Genomic DNA, 18,422 nt, shown 5'->3' with positions numbered 1-18,422 from the left:
ATTTCTCTGATATATATATATAAACACACACATGCACACACACACACACACACACATTTTTCTGTGCTGGGGATTTGAACCCAGGCCCTTGAGTAGGCTAGGCAAGCCTTCTACCACTGATCCCTACACCCAACCCTGATACTGGATCACTAATATGATTTGTTAATACGTGTGGAGTGGGATTCAGAGCCTCGCAGTCTGGCTCTAACAGTCGAACACATTTTGCCCTTGCTCTTCTGCATCTCTCTTTTTGGAACGTGCATTCTATGTCAGATCTTATATTTTGACAGTTAATATCCTCATAGTGGTGTAGCAAATTATTATTCCCATTTTACAGATGAGAAAAAAAACGAAGCTCAAAGGAATTAATAAATTTGCCCAAAGCAAATGACTCAGCCAAACTAGTTACCCAACAATTCAGGCTCTAGGCCAAGTCTTTGGGCCTTGCTCAGCTTTCCTAGAGTTGCAGAATCTAGAACAGCAACTTTCTAGCAAGTAGAACTAGCCGAACCCCAAACAGATCCTGCTGTGGATAGGGCGTGGGCTTGGGATCTCCCTTTTTCTGGAAACCTTGGAATGAAAATTTATATGCACTAGATAAGGAAGGGGTAGAGGAAATTCAAGCATCATATAAAGTGTTGAACCGGATGCCCTGTGAGGTTTTTCTTCTGCTCTGGGATTTTATAATGCCGTGTTTTCGTCTCATCTTCCCATGTCATCTTGTTTTCCCCTGGGTGTCCTCAAACGGATGTGCAAATCTCACTCTGATATTTGAATCTGGCTCTGGGGGTTAGATTGTCTGGGTAAGATATTCACTTGCTAGGATATTTGACATGATGCCTTGGGGGAAATGTTAGGTCATCTGCGAAGTCAGCAGCATAAACAGGAAGTGGTAAAGTTGTTAACTAAGGAGGAAAATGGAGTGTGAGGGTCTCCCCACAATGTGAAAAGGTGGATCTCCCTGCAGCGTCAGGGTCTCTCTTGGACATGCTCTTAGAGTGAAAATGTCTGGCTGTCTTGACTCGTCTTTTCAAGATGTTTATCAGATGCCCAATTTGGGAGTAGTTGTTTCCCTAGGGTTGTCTCACTTTAATTACCTCCACTGCAACTTGCCCATTCCACCAGACGTCTTATTTTCAGCTCTGAGTGTCCGTGGGAAGAAATGCCTTTCTTCCTATGACCCCAGGTGATATTTGCCTTGCAGTCCTGCAATGAGGCTCTGGCATGCTGTCTGTCTTGCCTTCTGAAACTCTGTCTCTTGCTTTGTCCTTAGTCCTGTGAGGAACAAAGTACATCAGTGTTCCAGGTTCAGGGCTTCTGTCTATATTTGGGTTTGCATGTTTATGTTCCCCACTCCCCCCAGTTCCCTATCAATCCTCTGTACATTTTCCAGCATATAACTTTTCTTTGATGACATCATGTTGGTGGTGTGGATGGGGCAGCCAAAGCTTGCCCTGGACTCTTCATGTCATTCCAGCTCAAAGCTGAGAAGAATCACTTACCTCCTTTTACCTGCCCCCTACTTTTATGTTGTCTGGACTTTATTTAACTGTTAATTCAGCTGGATGTTTAAATGTTTCTCTGGAGGAGGTGGGAAGGTGGGGAAGGAGGTTGAAGTGATTAAATAACTGACTGGTGTTCCCCAGAGTCTCAGAAAGTTTACTGCTCAGTATGGAGCCAAGGTGGCAAATGAGTCCTATACCATGGAATGGCTGGCTGCTCTAATGTGGGTAGAGGCATAGAGTAAGGGCCTGTTCACATGAGGGGTTTCCGTATCTGCCACTTTGGGGGGTGGTTATCCTAATTAGTTTTACGTGACAGTAGAATGCACTTTGACACATTAACCATAAAAGGAGTATAATTTCTCATTCTTTGTAGAATCACATTGTTGGTATAGTCATATAAGTACATTAAAAAAAAAAACAAATAACCCAGTCAATAAATTGGCTAAGGAACTGAATGGACACTTCACAGAAGAAATACAATCAACAAATATATGAAAAAATGTTTAACATCTCTAGCAATTAGAGAAATGAAAATCAAAACTAAGATTTCATCTCTGCCACCTTTTATTTAATAAATTCAAAATGATGACAGTGTTGTCCCTATAAATTGGGATAGACTCACACGGACTTTGATGCAGTAGCTATGCCCGTAGTTCAGCCCAATTGCAGAAGGGGAGAATTGGGCATTGTGTCTATGGATTACCGTTAGGAGGAAAACTGGAAAATAATGATACACATGTACACACACATCATATTGAATGTATTTACATTTGGTGGTCTGGTGGTTGATTATTAAATGTCCTTTCAAATATTGTGGATTGACAATTCCATTCCAGTGAGCATCTTAACTTTTGGTACTGGGACATTACCTATTATTTTTTGAGGGTGACAGTCAGTTGTGGCAGCGAAAAGTCATTTATTCTCTGGAGAAAGTACTTTTACAAGTCAGGTGATGATTGTTGGTGAGACTGGAACCACTGAGATGGAGTGTAATCTAGTCTCCGTGACAGAGAAAGACACCAAACATTGCTGTGTATAAAAACAGCATCGAATGTAATTGGGAAGGCCTTTGGGTTACTAGCAAGGTCTCCGAGGGTTAGTGAACTTTCTCTGTGGTAACAGCATATTAATTTATAACCTTTACAGAAAAAAAGGATTAATTTTTTGTAGACGTTAAAATCCTGATTAGACCCACTCCAGTAACCCTTCACATTTTCTTCCTCCCTCCCTTCTTTTCCATGTCCTTTCCTTCTTCTTTAATTCCTTCTTCTCTTACAAAAATAAAACAAATTAAAAGATCAACTATTGGAAAAATGCGAGACTGCCTGGGCTTTGTACCAGTGTCTTTATTTATTCACTGAAAGTGCCATTCTTAAAACCGATTATTTCTTTAAAAAAAAAAAGAGGCCAGGTATGCTGGTGCATCTCGGTAATCCTCGCTATGAAGGAGGCTGAGGCAGGAGGATTACAAGTTCAAGGGCAGCTTGGGCACCTTAGCAAGACCCATCTCCAAATAAAATGAAAAGGGATGGGGTATGGCTCAGTAGCAGAGTGCTAGCCTAGCGTGTGTGAGGCCCTGGGTTTTATCCCTAGTACAGAACAACAACAACAAAAAAGCCTGTCAGGCAATATGTATTGGAATCTAGAGCTTTCAGTGTGTTTTGTGCTGCATGCTAACTATCTGGGGCGGGGCTGTGATATGAAATATTGTTCCTTACTTAACATTTTACTCTCTAATCTACGCATTGCATATTTGCTTCTCTTGTGACCTTCTCTTTGCATTTATAACTGCTGCTTTTCGCCCATAATCCAAAAGTAAGCAGACATTCCTACAGAGAAATTAAAGGAAGCTGTCAGTGGAGAGTTAATATAGTGAAAACATCCTTAACTCCGCTACCAACCTCTTAAATAATTAAAACTGTATGCTCCAAGAGTCACATTTGCATTTCTTTACCAAGTTTATTTAGTACACTTTGTTACACTCAATTAAATGAGAATGTTCTGTTTCATTTTCTTGGCTTCGGGTTGATCACTTTGCCTTTTGATTCTTATGCCCTGGTGTAATTTCACAGTGCTTAGGTCTCTAAAACCATACATATATTAATGTATATGTAGACATATACATACCCATTAAAAGACGTACTTTGTAGGAAATAGAATCTTTCGCCCAAGGCACCTGAGTATTCCTTGTAACCTGAGGTGTAACTGGGACAGCAGATAATTCATGGTATAAAGATGAGCTTGACAAAGTTCTTTTAACATCCAGTTTTTGTTTTTTTTTAAGCCTTGTTATTTGGCATCAATTTCCCTCTCCACAATTTGATTTGTGAATCTCTTAGCAAAAACAGAAAGAATACAGGTGTTGAATGGTTGTGGAAAGGAAATTAAATGTAAGTGCTGTCTCTCCGCATCTCAGTTGGCAGAGCCTGTGCAGACGGCTCTCTGTAAATTAGTTCATTGCTTAAGTTATGCATGTTTAAGAAGGAATAAATTAGTTATCCATCTCCTAATGAGTAGTGGGATCAATTGAAGCATGATGAGAGAGAAACAGCATAATTTTGCTTCCTCAGTTGGGGGTTCAATATCCCCAAACTTCACTATTAATCACTCTATCAATTTCCTGGGTTATTTCTGATTCTCCAGGTAAGATATTCTTCCCTTTTAATTTTCCTACCAGGTAAGTAAGACTTTTTTGAATTTGTCCAGTGGGGTTGTGGATGAGGGATGCTATATCTCCTTCATGCTCCCAAATGTCCCCTGTTACTGTGGGTCCTTTTGCCTCTGCATTGGTTGGTTTGGGTGTGTTCACGTAACAGTCGATATGTATGTGCGATGACAATTGCCAGGGTTCTAATATGTTTAACTGTTATGGGATCTGTTATGTCTACTTTAGGGTCGACCCCATCCCATATGACACTCCAAAACCAGCGGGCCACACGCGGTTTGTCTGCATCTCAGACACACACTCCAGAACAGATGGTATCCAGATGCCTTATGGGGACATCCTTCTCCACACAGGCGATTTCACCGAGCTGGGACTGCCCTCAGAGGTTAAGAAGTTTAATGACTGGTTAGGTAAGGAATGATTGCGTTCTGGCGGCCCCAATTAACCTTTCCCGTCCGAGTGTCACTCACTGCGTCCTAATTGAATTAGAGCACTTGGAAGCCAGCTCAGCCATTTCTCGTATGATATGCGGTGATGTCTAGCTTTAATCCAATTCTGTTAATTAAAGATGAATTTTTAGATATTTAATTTTACTGTGCATCCTTTCAGTGCCTGGCCTCGGCGGCTCTGGGGCAGAGGGATGGGAAGCTTTGAAACCGATCTCCTCTCACTCATTCTGCTTTAATGAGGGTATGCGTTGGCACACATGAGACCTAGAATCATATTTTTAATTCACTGGCTCTGCAATCTTTCCCAGATATTAGGATCAAAGATGTACAAATGACCTAGTAGCAAGAGAACATTTCTAAGAAATGGAAGAGGATGTAACAGTCCTTATATGAAGTGAAGTTGCTCTAGCACAGTGCTGTTTAGGAGCAGCTTTTCTAAGTGTTCTAGAAGGTGCCTACGATCCCTGAAAAAAATCACATCCTGCTGTAAAACTCACCAAATCTAAAATACGAAACTGCCCTGGAACTGTGGAAAGGCACCCACGGGTTGTGGGTTCTGAAAAATTATTGGGTTCTAAGTCAGGTAGTTTGCAAGTAGTATTGCAAAGCAGTCTGGGGATTATTCATATCTTTATTAGAAGATGGATCTGGAGCTGGGGTGTTGCTCAGTGATAGAGCATGTGCTTAGCATGCATCAGAGCCTGGGTCCAATCCCTGATCCATTAAAAAGAGAAAAAAAAAAGGGGGAATATTTATAAGAATTGTCTTAGGTGGGAGAAAGAAGGAAAGAAGTATAGCATTCTGAGAGCTTAGAAACTCTAAAGACACTAAGGAATTATAACATGAAGAGCAGAAATTGCTCTGGAAGATTAATGTCATAAATAATATGTTAGGCAAAAAAGTATTAAGGAGATTCAGGCAAAAATACTAAAATGTTTCCCATCAAACTAAAGTAAGGTTTGAGAAATTTTTAAATGATTGGTTAAGTGATAAAATGTATGTGTTAAAGAGAAATAATATTCTTTAAACATGGTTAAAAATATTTAAAAAAATAAACAAGCCTAATTAATAACATAACGATTTTGGTTTTTCATGTGATATTACAGATCAATCCAACTTATACGCAGTTGAGTCAGAATACATACACCTTACTTTTGGCTATTTTCATTTAATAGTGTTGGTAAGATTTTAAATGGTTTTATGTAATTTTCTTATTTATCCTTTTTAGTAGCAATGTGACGTTCATCTTGTTTGCTGTTTCTTAACTTTGTATGACTTTTCTACAAAAATGAACATTTACTTTGATATCAGTGTTTTCCTCCGGTAACTGGCATTGAAGTGTGCATTTTCATGCGTATGTCTTTTTGCTTCCATTGACTTATTTCTTAGGATAAAACATTATGTCTGACTTAAATTTCTAGGTCAAAGAATGTGAAATTCCTGTGGTTCCTGCTGCTTATGGCATTTTGCTTTCCAACAGCACCGCGGCTGTTTTCCTGCAGTAAAACGAATGTAACGGTTTTACCAGGATCTTAGCAGTGCTGGATGTTGGGGGCTTTTATATTTTGTGCTCTTTTATGCTCAGTCTTATTTAAAACATTTTAAATACCATCTGGCATAATCACCTCCTTTTCTAGGTGGGGCAGAAATTTAGAGAAGTTAAGTGACTTTCTCAATACCATTATAGCAGGTTTGGGTCTCTAATTTCTGTCTTTTCACTTTTTTTTTTTCTTTTTGCCTCTGTTAAATTTGCTTTCAAGGACAATGACCTCATTATTTTAGCCAACTTTGTGAACTCTTCATAGTTAAAATTATTTGGGGGGTGAATTTTGGGCATTTTAAGCTATTCTGTGACATCTGAATCTCAACACAGATACTAAGGAGCCTAGTGGACAGTTCTTTTTCTGGAGGAAGGGAGCTGCATTGTGGAGTGTTCACAGAAACAGGAGACAAGAGACAGGTCAGATCCTGGTTATAATCTTGTTTAGACACTGACCTTGGGCAACTGAATGCACCTCTTTTCCCCTTGGTTTCCCTCTGCAGAACTAAGGATTAATACTACCTGTCTTTCTGGATTGTTGTGCAGATTAATCAGTAAATGATTGCTGCTAGTGAGTTTTTGTGGGCCATTAATAACTGAATGGAGAATGCGGTGAGTGAACCATCAACAGATATTTAAAGGATAAAAACAAGAAGAGGTCAGAGGAATTATTTAGTAGATTAGAAGTAAACACTGGGAGATTTTATAAGGCAAAAGTACTCCATAAATGGAAATGTGCCGTAACTAAGGAAATAAAATGATAAGGAAATAAAATGCTAAAGGCCAGCTGCACAGTCAGTTCCTCCTTTTCTTACTTCCCCTCTGATCTTGTAAAGCAGGGAGAAGAGACTTCAGCATGGGGTGCAGAATGAGAAACCAAAGGGAGCCCATGGGATATGGGTAGAGAAGTTGGGATCCCATCGAGAAGGCTGAGAATAGCTCACTGTTACCAGGGCAACCTCATGGTGCTCAGAGGGTGAGAAATGGTGTGTGATTACACTCTGCCACTTGGCCCAATCAGGAACCTCTCCCTAGGAAGGGGTGCTGCCAATGAGAGCTGCCAGGTAACCTGGCAGAGCAGAGTCAGGTCAGATCATCCTAGGGCCTTACCACGGTGGTGCATTCAGCTCTCAGCATCAGAGGTCTCACAGATCAGGCAGGCACTTACACTTCTGATTGATTTCCATCTTTCTATCATCTAGATGACTCTGATCATTGAAAACAACCTGGCCATAACCCAAGCTCCCCTACTTTCCCACTGGATAAATATGTTTCTATTACAGGCCAGGCACTCCTTCTTCACCTATAACATTCCTCTAAGTTGCTAATGTCAGTCCCATTTTATGGATGAGGAGCCCGAGTTCTGCAAGGTTAACTTACCCAAGGTCATTTAATAGATAAGAAGTGCAGAGAAGCTAAGGATTCTATCCAGGGTCACTCAGGCAGTAAACCCTGAGCTCTTAACTCTAAAATGTGAGTCCTCTTCTTTTATTATTCTGTGATATTCTGACTGAGTTTGAATTAAAAGAACTGATGTAGCTCCTGGAAGCTTCATGCAGAAGTTGCATAGCTATTTGGTAATGTGCTAATAGTGCATAGGTTTGAAAGATGTATTTAGGTCCTGCCCATCTTGATGCTTTCTTGACCTTCCAGCTGTAAGACCTGAGAATCCTGCCATGAGCTCCCTGTCATACCTGGCAGGTATAACATGTAAAATTATTAATGTAAGGTACTTTATGATATAAACTAGCACACACAGTTCAGGACCGTAAGAAGATAGAACTCAAGCCAGCTACAGACAAAGGACGGGAAAGTAGAATAGCGTGTTGGGGTTATGAGCAGTTGGGAAGGTCCAGCCTTGAATTTATTACCTTTGGTAAGTTGTTTGAACTCCTGAGCTTTGATGTTCTAATCTGTAAAATGGGCATTGTAAGTAATAATGTACCCCATGTTGTTGTGAGGATATACTCTGTGCTAAAGATTGCACCATTCTTAAAACAATTCTTGATCTGTGACAACTTTCAACCAATAGTACAAATGGTAACAATAAAGCCAGCATCATAGACCCTGATGGGCAGAAGCTAAAAGGGGCTGACCCTGGGGATTTCAAGAGGGACTTAGGGTTGTAAGAGGGAGCACCAAAATGTCTAAAATTAGAGGCTGGAAACACACTTCCCTCCTAGACAGTGACTCTAACTGGATGGAAGATTACAACTGGAAGAGGCCTTGGGGTCCTTGAATTCTGCTTCCTAATTTAATAGCAGTGGAAACTGAGGCCAGAGGGATTGAATGAATTGCCCTGGGTCACTGTTGATGAATGATCAAGTTGAGACTGGAATTTGAATGGGGCAGGGAAGGGGAACACTAACACACATTGTCTGTGGGTGGTAGGGTCCCCTCCCCTGTCACATGCATCATTTCATGCAATCTTAATAACTTAGGAAGTTGCTATTATGGGATTCCTTTTTACTCACAAGGAAACAGCCCTGGTGAACTTAACTTTCTTAAGGTGATACCACAAGGAGGTGACCTCAGGGTCTGATTTTAGGTTCATCAGACAGACCTCAAACCCCAGTTTAGCTGATGAGGATGGATATCCCAATAGTTCATCCTCACAAACAATCTGCCTCTCTCTGCTGCTGTCTTTAAGGGAAACAGTTCAGGGTCAGAGAGAGAGGTAGGTGGCTTCTTATGGCCAGGGACTGCAGAAATGTGGAAAATAGACATCCACAAATGTTTTCCCAAAAATTCTTTTAAGAATGAGAGTTAAATGCTATATCCCATAGTCCCATTATAGTATTTTAGCTCAACTATGCTCTTTTTTTCTTTCTTTCTTTCTTTTTTTTTTTTAACCAGGGATTGAACCCAAGGGCCACATCTACCAGCACGTTTTACTTATTTATTTTTTTTTTTTGAATTTTGAGACAGGGTCTCACTAGGTTGCTTACGGCCACACTAAGTTGCTGAGTCTGGCTTTGAGCCTGCGATCCTCCTGCTTCAGCTTCCTGAGCCTCTGGGATTACAGGCGTGCACTACTGTGCCTAACTAACACAGCTGGCTGTGGGTACGTCACAGATAGTCTTGGGTGAGCTGAATGAGGCCTGGCCACCCAACCATTATAGCAGTTTCTTTCTTTCTTTTTATTTTTTAATATTGGCAAAAATTTCTCCTGATCATAGGCTTGACTTAAATGTACACTTGTTATCTGTAAAGTGCCTGCCTTTTAAAGTGTGATTATTTTTATTGCTTGTTTTTTTTTAAACTCTGAACATCAGTGGCTTTTCCTCTCACTTTGCCTAAAGGCGCATTTTGTAAGCATTTTACCGTGTTCACTTTGGCCCTGTGTTCTTCCTGCCTGTGCCTCTTTGGTATTCTTTACTGTTCACTTGACTTCATCTCCACTGTCCTCTCATTTTCAGAATACCTTTGTCAGCCTTCTTCCTGATTATCCCACATAGGCTGTGGGATGTTGCACAAGGGGGCTTTAGGAGGTCTTATCCTCTGATTGCATATCCACTTCTTATTTCCAGCTTTCAATTACACCCACATCCCATTTCTTCCCATTCCCCAAATGCAGTGTGTCCTTTTCCACATCCTTGCCTTTGCAAATCCTGTTCCTGTTTCCTGGGGTGGCCTTCTCCTCCAGAACTCTCTCATCCTCTGTGACAGATTCTTTGTCATAGTCAGTCACTTCCTTGAACATGTTGGTTAGACATTGTCCTCCTTGTTATGTAATCACACTTGTCTTTCTCCCTCCCAGACAGCCCTGTGGACCTAATGGGTGCCCTTCATAACCCGGGTTCTAAGTATAGGACCTGGAACATAGTCGGTGTACACAAATATTTACTGAATCACTGAGTGAACCAATGAACATAAAGGTGCAGACTCTTTTTCTGCTTGCAGTTTTGGCCTAAACTTTAAAATTACACAGTACTGTATATACAGGCCCTTCCCTTCCCATTCCTTTTATCCTCAAAGAATTTATAACATCTAGTTGGCTGTTGTTAATGATTCCTATATACTGTGCAGAAATACTTAAGAAGAGTTTGTTGTTGCTGCTGTTTAGTTTCTTATATGATAATTAGAAAGACAGCGTTCTTGGGTGGTCTTCATTCAGTTGAAAGTTTATACATAACAGTCTACTCAGTCAGAAATCCCTTTTAACACAGCACCAGTGCCATGAACTTTTAATTATGGCTTTCTTTGGTCTGGATTGTCTTTTAAAAGCTCATATCTTCAGTTTCCCCAGGCCAAAAGAGGAGAATGGAAATGTTTCCAAGGAAAATCTCAAGAAGAAGGTTATATATATTTGTTAGGAGCATTGTATTAGGCATGGTTATAATAGAGTGTGACTGCAACCAGCATTTCAGATTTTAGATATACAAATCGATTTACCCCTTTCTGAAGACTGTGTTCCTTTCAGTGGTCCTGCTACTGGCCCAGAGTTTCAGAACTGGCCTTTAAGAAATAGCCTTCTCTGGCTGAGCTGTTTGTTTTATTCTTATAATATGCCTGTATTTTATATGCTCATTCCTGGTAACTTAGAAAATAGCAGTAAGTGAAAAGAAGAAAACCAAATGATCCATGGACAGATATAATCACTCATTTTAGTATGAGTCCTTATTAAATGTTTTCTGTAGATGCATGCATGCCCCTATACACATGCTCACAAATATCTTTTACCAAAAATAGTTATACCATTTCATAGTCTGCTTTTCATCAAAACAATATATCACGAACAATTTTCCACTTTAATAAATATGGCTAAAATACTTCTCCCCAAAAGAATACTTTTATTATTTATAATTTATTTATTAATAATTGATAATTTATTAATACTTTTATTGCATATATTATAAAAATATAAATATATGAAATGTGCAAAATAGAAAATACACATTCCTTTGTAATTCTATTTCTAAAACAATTGCTATTTGGTGTACAGTCTTTGAGAAACATTTTTACTTTTATTTCTATTTTGAATATACTCAGTAGCAGGAAATATTCAATTTTGGGGGGGGCTCTAGTTTAATGGCTATTTTTAAAAAAGAATGGAGCAGTGCATATTATCTTGTAACTAACTTAAAAAAAATTGGTCCATCATGCTTTGCGTTGGTGTAGGATTCTGTCATATGGATGTACTCTAATTTATTTAGTTTCATCTCTATTACTGGACACCTGAGATGTCGCCATTCTTTTACTATGGTATGCACTGGTGTGATGAACACTCTTTCTCTCTCTTTGCAAACATCTTTAAATATATTTATAGGCTATCTTCCTAGAAATAAAATTTTGCTTCAAATGATATGTATTTTTTAAAAAGACATTTTTATTATATGTTATCAGGTTTCCCTCTGTAAAGATTGTAATTTCTCCTTAATGTTCTTGTAGTAGTTGAGGGTTTGTGTCACGTGTCTTTGAACATCTTTATTGTCAGCAAATCTTTAAGAGCTTTAAAAAAATGACCACAGACTTTTTTTTTTTTTTGCTGCTTGTGAAAACTAACATGATCATTGTAAAAAAAAAAAAAAGTAAATAATAACACAGGCGAATAAATGAGATTTCCAATTCACATAATAACTACATTTAACAGCTGATGTGCATACTGTGGTGTGGTATATGTGCACGTATGTATTGATGTGTACAAGGGCCGTACAATATCAGGTTAAGAGTGTGAGTGCTGGATTTAGTCTGGCTGTGTTAAAATCCTGGTTTCAGCGGTGTTCATTCTCATCTTCAGCTTATGTAAAAAGAAGCATTAGTGCTTAGCTTGTCTGATTTTCAAGGACTGTTGAGAGGTTAAATAGGACAAAGGACACCTGATGCGTGCAGGTGGCAAATGGTCAGGAGTCGGAATCTGGCGTGATGTCAGAGCTGGCCTCACTCCTGCTTCCTGCTCTGTTGCTGGGTTTCTCTCACCTCAGGACAGAGAAGACCAAGGGACACAGGGAAGAAAGAACTTTGGGGAAGGTGCCTTTGTAGTTTCTTGTGCCACTGTGAATTTATAGAGCAAAGCATCAGCACTGTGGTCCTGCCTGACCACCAGAAATCTGACACTGTCCCCTTTCTAAGGACCTTGGAACAGACATACAAGCCCTTTCTCTTAGACTCTGATTAGCCTCTGAACCAGCCATGAGGGGGCTGAGTCTGTCCCTTCCCCGTGCCTCTTCTCAGTCTCCTGTCATCTCCCCTTGTCTCCCCTCTACATTCTGACCACTCCCTCTGCCCTCCAGGTCACCACTCCCCCTCCTGGGCCGTCCCTTCCCCCCAGCTTCTGTCTTCGGATGGGATATCAAAGGCAGTTTTCAGTTCATGTTTAAGACTTTTTCACAATGTTTACCAGGCATGGTCTGCATGTTTAAGGCTTCTGGATTTTTTTTTAAATCAAAATTATTAGGAACTCAAGCTGGTGAACTGGGAAAGTTAGGATATGCCATTAAAACAACAACGACGATGATGATGTGATGCAGTGACAACAGCCACTAGTGGGGTGCCTAGCACGTTCCAAAGAGTAGTTTTAAAAATGATATGAGCAGGGGCAGCATCACTGGAACTTTATGATCACTCAATATCATGTCTAATAAAAAGGTAAAGGTAGGAGGCATTAAGAAGGGCAAATGAGATGACTTTTCCCACAATTTATAGAAGAGACTATGCCAGAGAGTTCCCCAGAGCCCAGAATTCCCTGATTCCTGTTTTTGAATGTTTAATACCCAGAGAGTTTCTTCATCTTTAGTTTGCTTACTAAACAATACCTGATGTGCTGTACTTTTCCATTTTCATAGTTTGATTTTCCCAAGTTCCATTCTAGGTTTAGAATTTAAGTTTTTTTCTTTTCTATTTCAAACAATTAATTTAGAGTTTTTCCTCTCCACTTCAACTCCTCCTGCTCTTCCCATTCCTCCTCCTTCTTAGTGTATAATTCTAGAATTTCAATAGGAGCCTATATATTCTATCATGTGAATACCATGCACCCATTTACTTATCTGTAATTAGATAAGATTATTCATTTGCTCCAAATAATGGTTTATTCATCATTACCTGCTTGTCCTTCTTTTCATGAAGAATCTTTTCTCCTGATGTAAATTCCTCCATATTCTAATTCATATATAAGTACATCTTGTCAATAAGGACAAAGCTAACTTTAAAGTAGAGTTCAGTTTTGGCATGGAATTAAGTTAAAATACTTGGGGAAAAAATGAACCTAAATACAGAGTAGTTGAATATGCACAAATATGTAAGATTGGATTTTGTTCCATTAGAAGGAATTGTTGGTGACCTGAGAACATGATGACTAGGTCTTTTGTGATCCACGTGAACCTAATCTTTGGTTTGATGGGCAGCTATTTCCTCAAATTACATTAATTATGATGCCTCTAATTTATATGACATCTTTTTTCCAAAGGACTTAAAGTACCTTTGAGTATATGAGATCATTAATGCTTATAATGGTCCAGGGAAGTGGATATGGGCAGACAGTATTAGCCCTGTCTTACTGATGGATGGATGGAGATCTAGAAAGGTGGAAGGTCAGCCTGGGGTCACATTGGGAACCAACACAGGAGATGAGAGGCATCTAAAGTCACTGGCTGTTGACTCCACTGCTCCAGCCTTCAATTCTAAAGCTGCCTCCTTTTTTTGAAATCTTCCCATATTGTAAAGAGAAACAGATGGGGGCAAGACACATATAATCATTACTTCAGCAGCTTAACAGAAAAGGTCAGGTAAACACTTTCTTTAAAAAAAAAAGAGCACTTTTTCTTTCCTTTTCCCCCCATTTTACTATATTAAATTATGTCACTGTAACTTTTTTTCAAACCCTTTAGTCCATGAGGGAAAGCTGAATGCCCCCAATGTGCCATCCTAAGCACTAGAGAAGGATCCTTATATCATGAACATGAAGAGACATCATCTTCAAGTTATTTGCCTATATTCCACTTGTCCTCTAAGGCCAGGCCCCTGCTATGGTAGGTGCTGAGAATGCAGAAGGGAACAAGATGTCATTGCATTTAGCATCCAGATCTTCATCACTAGAATCATCTCCCCATCTTATAAATGAGGCAAGTGGATCTCAGAGGACTTAACCATCTCACTCAACTTTGCACTCATTTGTTAGTGGAGGGCCTTGGACCAGGGAGGGACTCTGTCTTCTGAGTGATGCCATTTCTCATCCTGAGCTAATTCTGCATATCAACACCTGCAAAATTATTCCCTCTGAGGTTTTGTATATGGTGGAGAATGCTAATTTTTATTTTAATCTCTCTCTCTCTTGTTCTCTGATACTTGCATTGAACTGGCGATTAGATACTTTGACATAGATGGCAAAGATGTATAGATACCTCAAACTGTGTTAGTATTACTTCCAGATACTACTCATCCTCCTAAATTCCCCTCTGATTTACATTATCACTGACCCAGAGACTGCATTCTCTATCTGAGGCTGTGTTTTGTTGGGTTTACCTCCTGAGGATCTTCTAGGCCTCTCTCCTGCCTTTGAAGAGGCTGGGTCCAACCTGCCACTCATCTTTCCTGGAATCCTCTAATAATAATAACTTAACACGAAGCAACCACAGTTGCCAGACCCATTCTATTCGTTAACTCATTTGATAGCTTGATGATGTTATCACTATTTTTACTGACTTGGAGGCAGGGGAACTTTTTCACATGGGACCTCCCGTCAGACTGATATTTTGTGGAATGCATTTTGGAAACTGCTAACCGATAGCGTCAAGGCGCTGTTGTGACACTCAGTGTTTTTCAAGAGTTGATCCAGCTGGTCCAGTTTGCCCGTCCAGCTTCACTTCCCACCAGTCTCTCTGGCTTCTCCTTTGCTCTTTAGGCTTGTGTCTCACCATTTTCTCCCTTGCTGCCTCTCCTTGACTACAGAAACTTTCTGGTCCAAGTTTGTTCCCACTTTGAACCTTTGTACTTCACCATTTTCCTCAGTCTACTTAAACACCTCTTCCTTGGTGAGGTTTTATTTGCCTATTTCTGGATATTCTTATTTACAGTCAGTCTTTCTCCACTAAGTGCCACTCTGTGATGGTCTGGATGTGTCTTGTCCATCATTGTGTCCTCCATAACTAAGAGCACCTGGGACATAGGAGCTGCTCACAAAATGTGTCTTGAGTGATTGGATGGATGAAAGCAAGCACATAAGCATAAGAAGTAAGAGAGATGGTGTCTCTCTAACTCCTTATTGTTATTGGGGTCGCAAGCACCATGCCTTATGCACACATAGTAAGCACTTGAAAATTTTGCAGAGTAATGGATATTTCATCATGTTGGTCTCGTTGCCTGCCTCAAATCTTGTTTCCTTTTTTTTTTCTGAGAACTCTTGTTCATTCTTTAAAACCCTGTTCAAAAGCCACCGCTGTTATGGAGCTGGCCCTGATCTTTCCTGTTGGTCCTTATCCCTTCTTTCCCTCCATCCTATGTCCAGACCACTGGCACACATTCCTCCTGGATCTCGCCTGAAATCATACTCTCAGCAGACGCTTTAGAATGCAGTAACTCGCCAGTAAATGTTTGGTTTTCCTCGCTTCCTTGTGTGCTTCCCTGAGCAAAGTCTGTTGCTTCCAAGAGCTTCAGCCACTTCTGTAACAAGGGGAAGTTATCAGAATTGGGAGCATGAAGTTTAAGGAACATCCTTGGAAGATGTCAAACGCCATGTAAATTTCACGGTTGTCAGCTTATTGTTAACATCCCTTCTCATCATTGCCCGCACTGGAGAAATCCAAGTGCATTTCCAGGCCCTGCTGTAGGTTTCTGGATGAGAACGGGCATCCTTACACCCTTTGACTTAGCTTTGAACTTGGCTAATACTGCATAGATCGCTTCCATTTTAATTCCCCACCTCCCCCAGCCTGCCTGCATGTTGTTTCCAGGAATCTTAATTCCAGCTGTCCCTTGGGTTTTTGAATGACATTTCCCTGGCCTTTCAAGCTGCATGAAGAGTCAGTCCTGCTTCCAGTCTATCACTCGACTCACTAATTCTTGATGTTTCCCCCCCTCCCCACCTTTGACTGATAAATTTTCATTATTGGTTTTGCGTGAACGTCTTCAGGGTTCCACTCTGCCTGACCCCTGTGGTCACTTAGTGATTACATGTTCCAGCTGAGGTAATTTATTCACTTTGTTTTGGTGTGAACATGTCCCATGGGGCTTGTAACTGCTATAATCACTTGACCCTAGTGACTGTTAAATGCTTTAAACACAGTTATTTTAAATTTATAATTGTTTTCATTAAAAATCCCTTATAGTAACTTAACTGACCTTGCTGTCAACATGGCATTATATGCAGGGGAAAGAAATGAAAATATTATGATGCAAATAATATAGTAGCCATCAGAGAGATGTGGCAAATCATTAGCTCACCCTGCACATTCTCACTTGGAGTCCGGCAAGAAAGATGAAAGGGAAGAGGACATAATTACAGCACTGTCTCTGAAATTCAATACGGCCATTTCTGCACACAGGCCAGGCCACTAGCCTGGGGAGTGAAAGTTGAGAGGAGTCCCAGGTGCTGGGGCAGAAGGGCCCCACATTAGGCCCATCATGAACGTGGAGACCGCCCTTCTCCCACCCTGGTGGATTCATGGGTTTTTAATTAGCATTTTTCTATTTCTTATTTTGAAATAATTTCAGGTTTCAGGAAAGTTGCAAGAATAATACATTGAACTTCTGTATGCCCTTGGCACAGGTTATTCTCCAGTTGTTAATGTTTTGTAACATTTTCTTTACCATTTTCTATTTTTTTCTGAAGCATTTGAGAGTAAGTTGCACACATTTACCCTAAATACTTCAATGTATCTTCCCTAAGAACACAGAGACTCGTTTATATTAACTCACCACAATTATCAAAACCAAGAACTATGAATCAATACAATTATATTTTCTACAGATCATCTTTAAATTTTGCCACTCATTTTGCTAATAATGCCATAAGAAAATTTGCTATCTACGAATTTTTTTTCTCTGTCCTATCCTAGAATCCAATCCAGCATCATACATTGCAATGAGTTTCAAAAATCCAAATCCAACTAAATCAAAATAGCTTCCCTTTCCTACCTTAAGGAGGGAGGGGTCATAATGGACTCTTGGTCCTAGGTAATTAGTATTTTTACTTATATTTCTAAAGATTTTTTAACCTTTATTTATTTATTTTTTATATGGTGCAGAGGAATGAACCCAGGGCCTCACATGTGCTCAACCGCTGAGCCACAACCCCAGCCCTAAATAATTTTTTATATGTATTGTTTTAGTTGTAGTTGGACACAATACCTTTATTTTGCTTTTATGTGGTGCTGAGGATCAAACCCAGTGTCACACACATGCCAGGCAAGCACTCTACCACTGAGCCCCAGCCCCAGCCCCTAAATAATTTTTTAACTTATATTTCTGAATAAATAGTTATAAGAATCACTATATATTAAATGCCAAGGTATTGTGCTAGGTGGGTGTTTTTTAAATGCACTTGTTATTTCATTTAGCCTCCTCCTCTTCCCAGCAAATATACAAGGAAGTAGATCTTGATCTGTAGCTCTGGATCCTGCAGTCCTTAGAGGGCTGACCACACCTGGGGCCACGTGGCTCTAAGTGCAGTATCTGTGCTCCCAGTCCAGAGCTCTTCCTTGGCAGATGGGAAGGGTGGCACACTAGGATCCCAGGAACTAGGGGCTGGTGGAGGGGACTGATGTTATGCATTTGTTTTGTTTCTACTTCTTCTTGTATTGTCAAAGATGAAGAATCCATTTACGCTAGAGAGTTACCTAATACATTTTTGGGGATCCCAAAGATATGGCCTGGTATCTTAATTCATTTTAAAACTTAGTGAAATTAGTAACACCATGTCAAATAAGTACAGTTTATTTGATGAAAGGTTTTTGGACTGCAGACCAGTGTGTGCTAAAGAACAAGATCCTAAATGCTGTGGTAACATGTCTGTGGTACTGGAAACTTGGATGCTCAGGTACTGTGTGTGTTTCTGGCCTGGCTGAGTGAGTCCCTGTGGAAATCTGAAGGTACCTTCCAAAGTTTGGAACCAAATAGTTTCTGCAAAGACAGATGATTTATAGGCATTCATAGTTTAGCCAAAATAGGGGAAATTCAGTTCAGAACACATAATTACATTCCTCTGCTTTTGTTCATTCCTCTTTTTTTCCCTTTCTTTTCTTTCTATTTTATTACTTGGGAGAAGGGAGTGGGGATAATTTTGCATTTTCATTTTAAATACATTAGTATTTTCCCAATACATTACTCCT

At 39.9% G+C, this 18,422-nt stretch overlaps 1 protein-coding gene across 6 annotated transcripts in view; it reads left to right on the top strand.

Annotated features, from left to right (window-relative positions):
- Mpped2 (metallophosphoesterase domain containing 2) overlaps positions 1–18,422 on the top strand; it is a 172,226-nt gene that overhangs the window by 41,894 nt on the left and 111,910 nt on the right. For 3 of the 6 annotated variants that reach the window (XM_048788527.1, XM_048788529.1, XM_048788530.1), the window contains exon 3: positions 4,399–4,580. The exons of 2 other annotated variants lie outside the window; for them this stretch is intronic. In XM_048788527.1, coding sequence (XP_048644484.1) covers positions 4,399–4,580 — 182 coding nt within the window. Of the gene's footprint in view, positions 1–4,398; positions 4,581–18,422 lie in introns of those variants that run through there. One more of the 6 variants, XM_048788532.1, reaches the window with a different exon arrangement.

This window comes from Marmota marmota, unplaced genomic scaffold, assembly GCF_001458135.2.
Source record: "Marmota marmota marmota unplaced genomic scaffold, marMar, whole genome shotgun sequence".
NCBI classification, from domain to species: Eukaryota; Metazoa; Chordata; class Mammalia; order Rodentia; family Sciuridae; genus Marmota; species Marmota marmota.
This window is presented reverse-complemented; position numbering and strand designations above follow the sequence as displayed.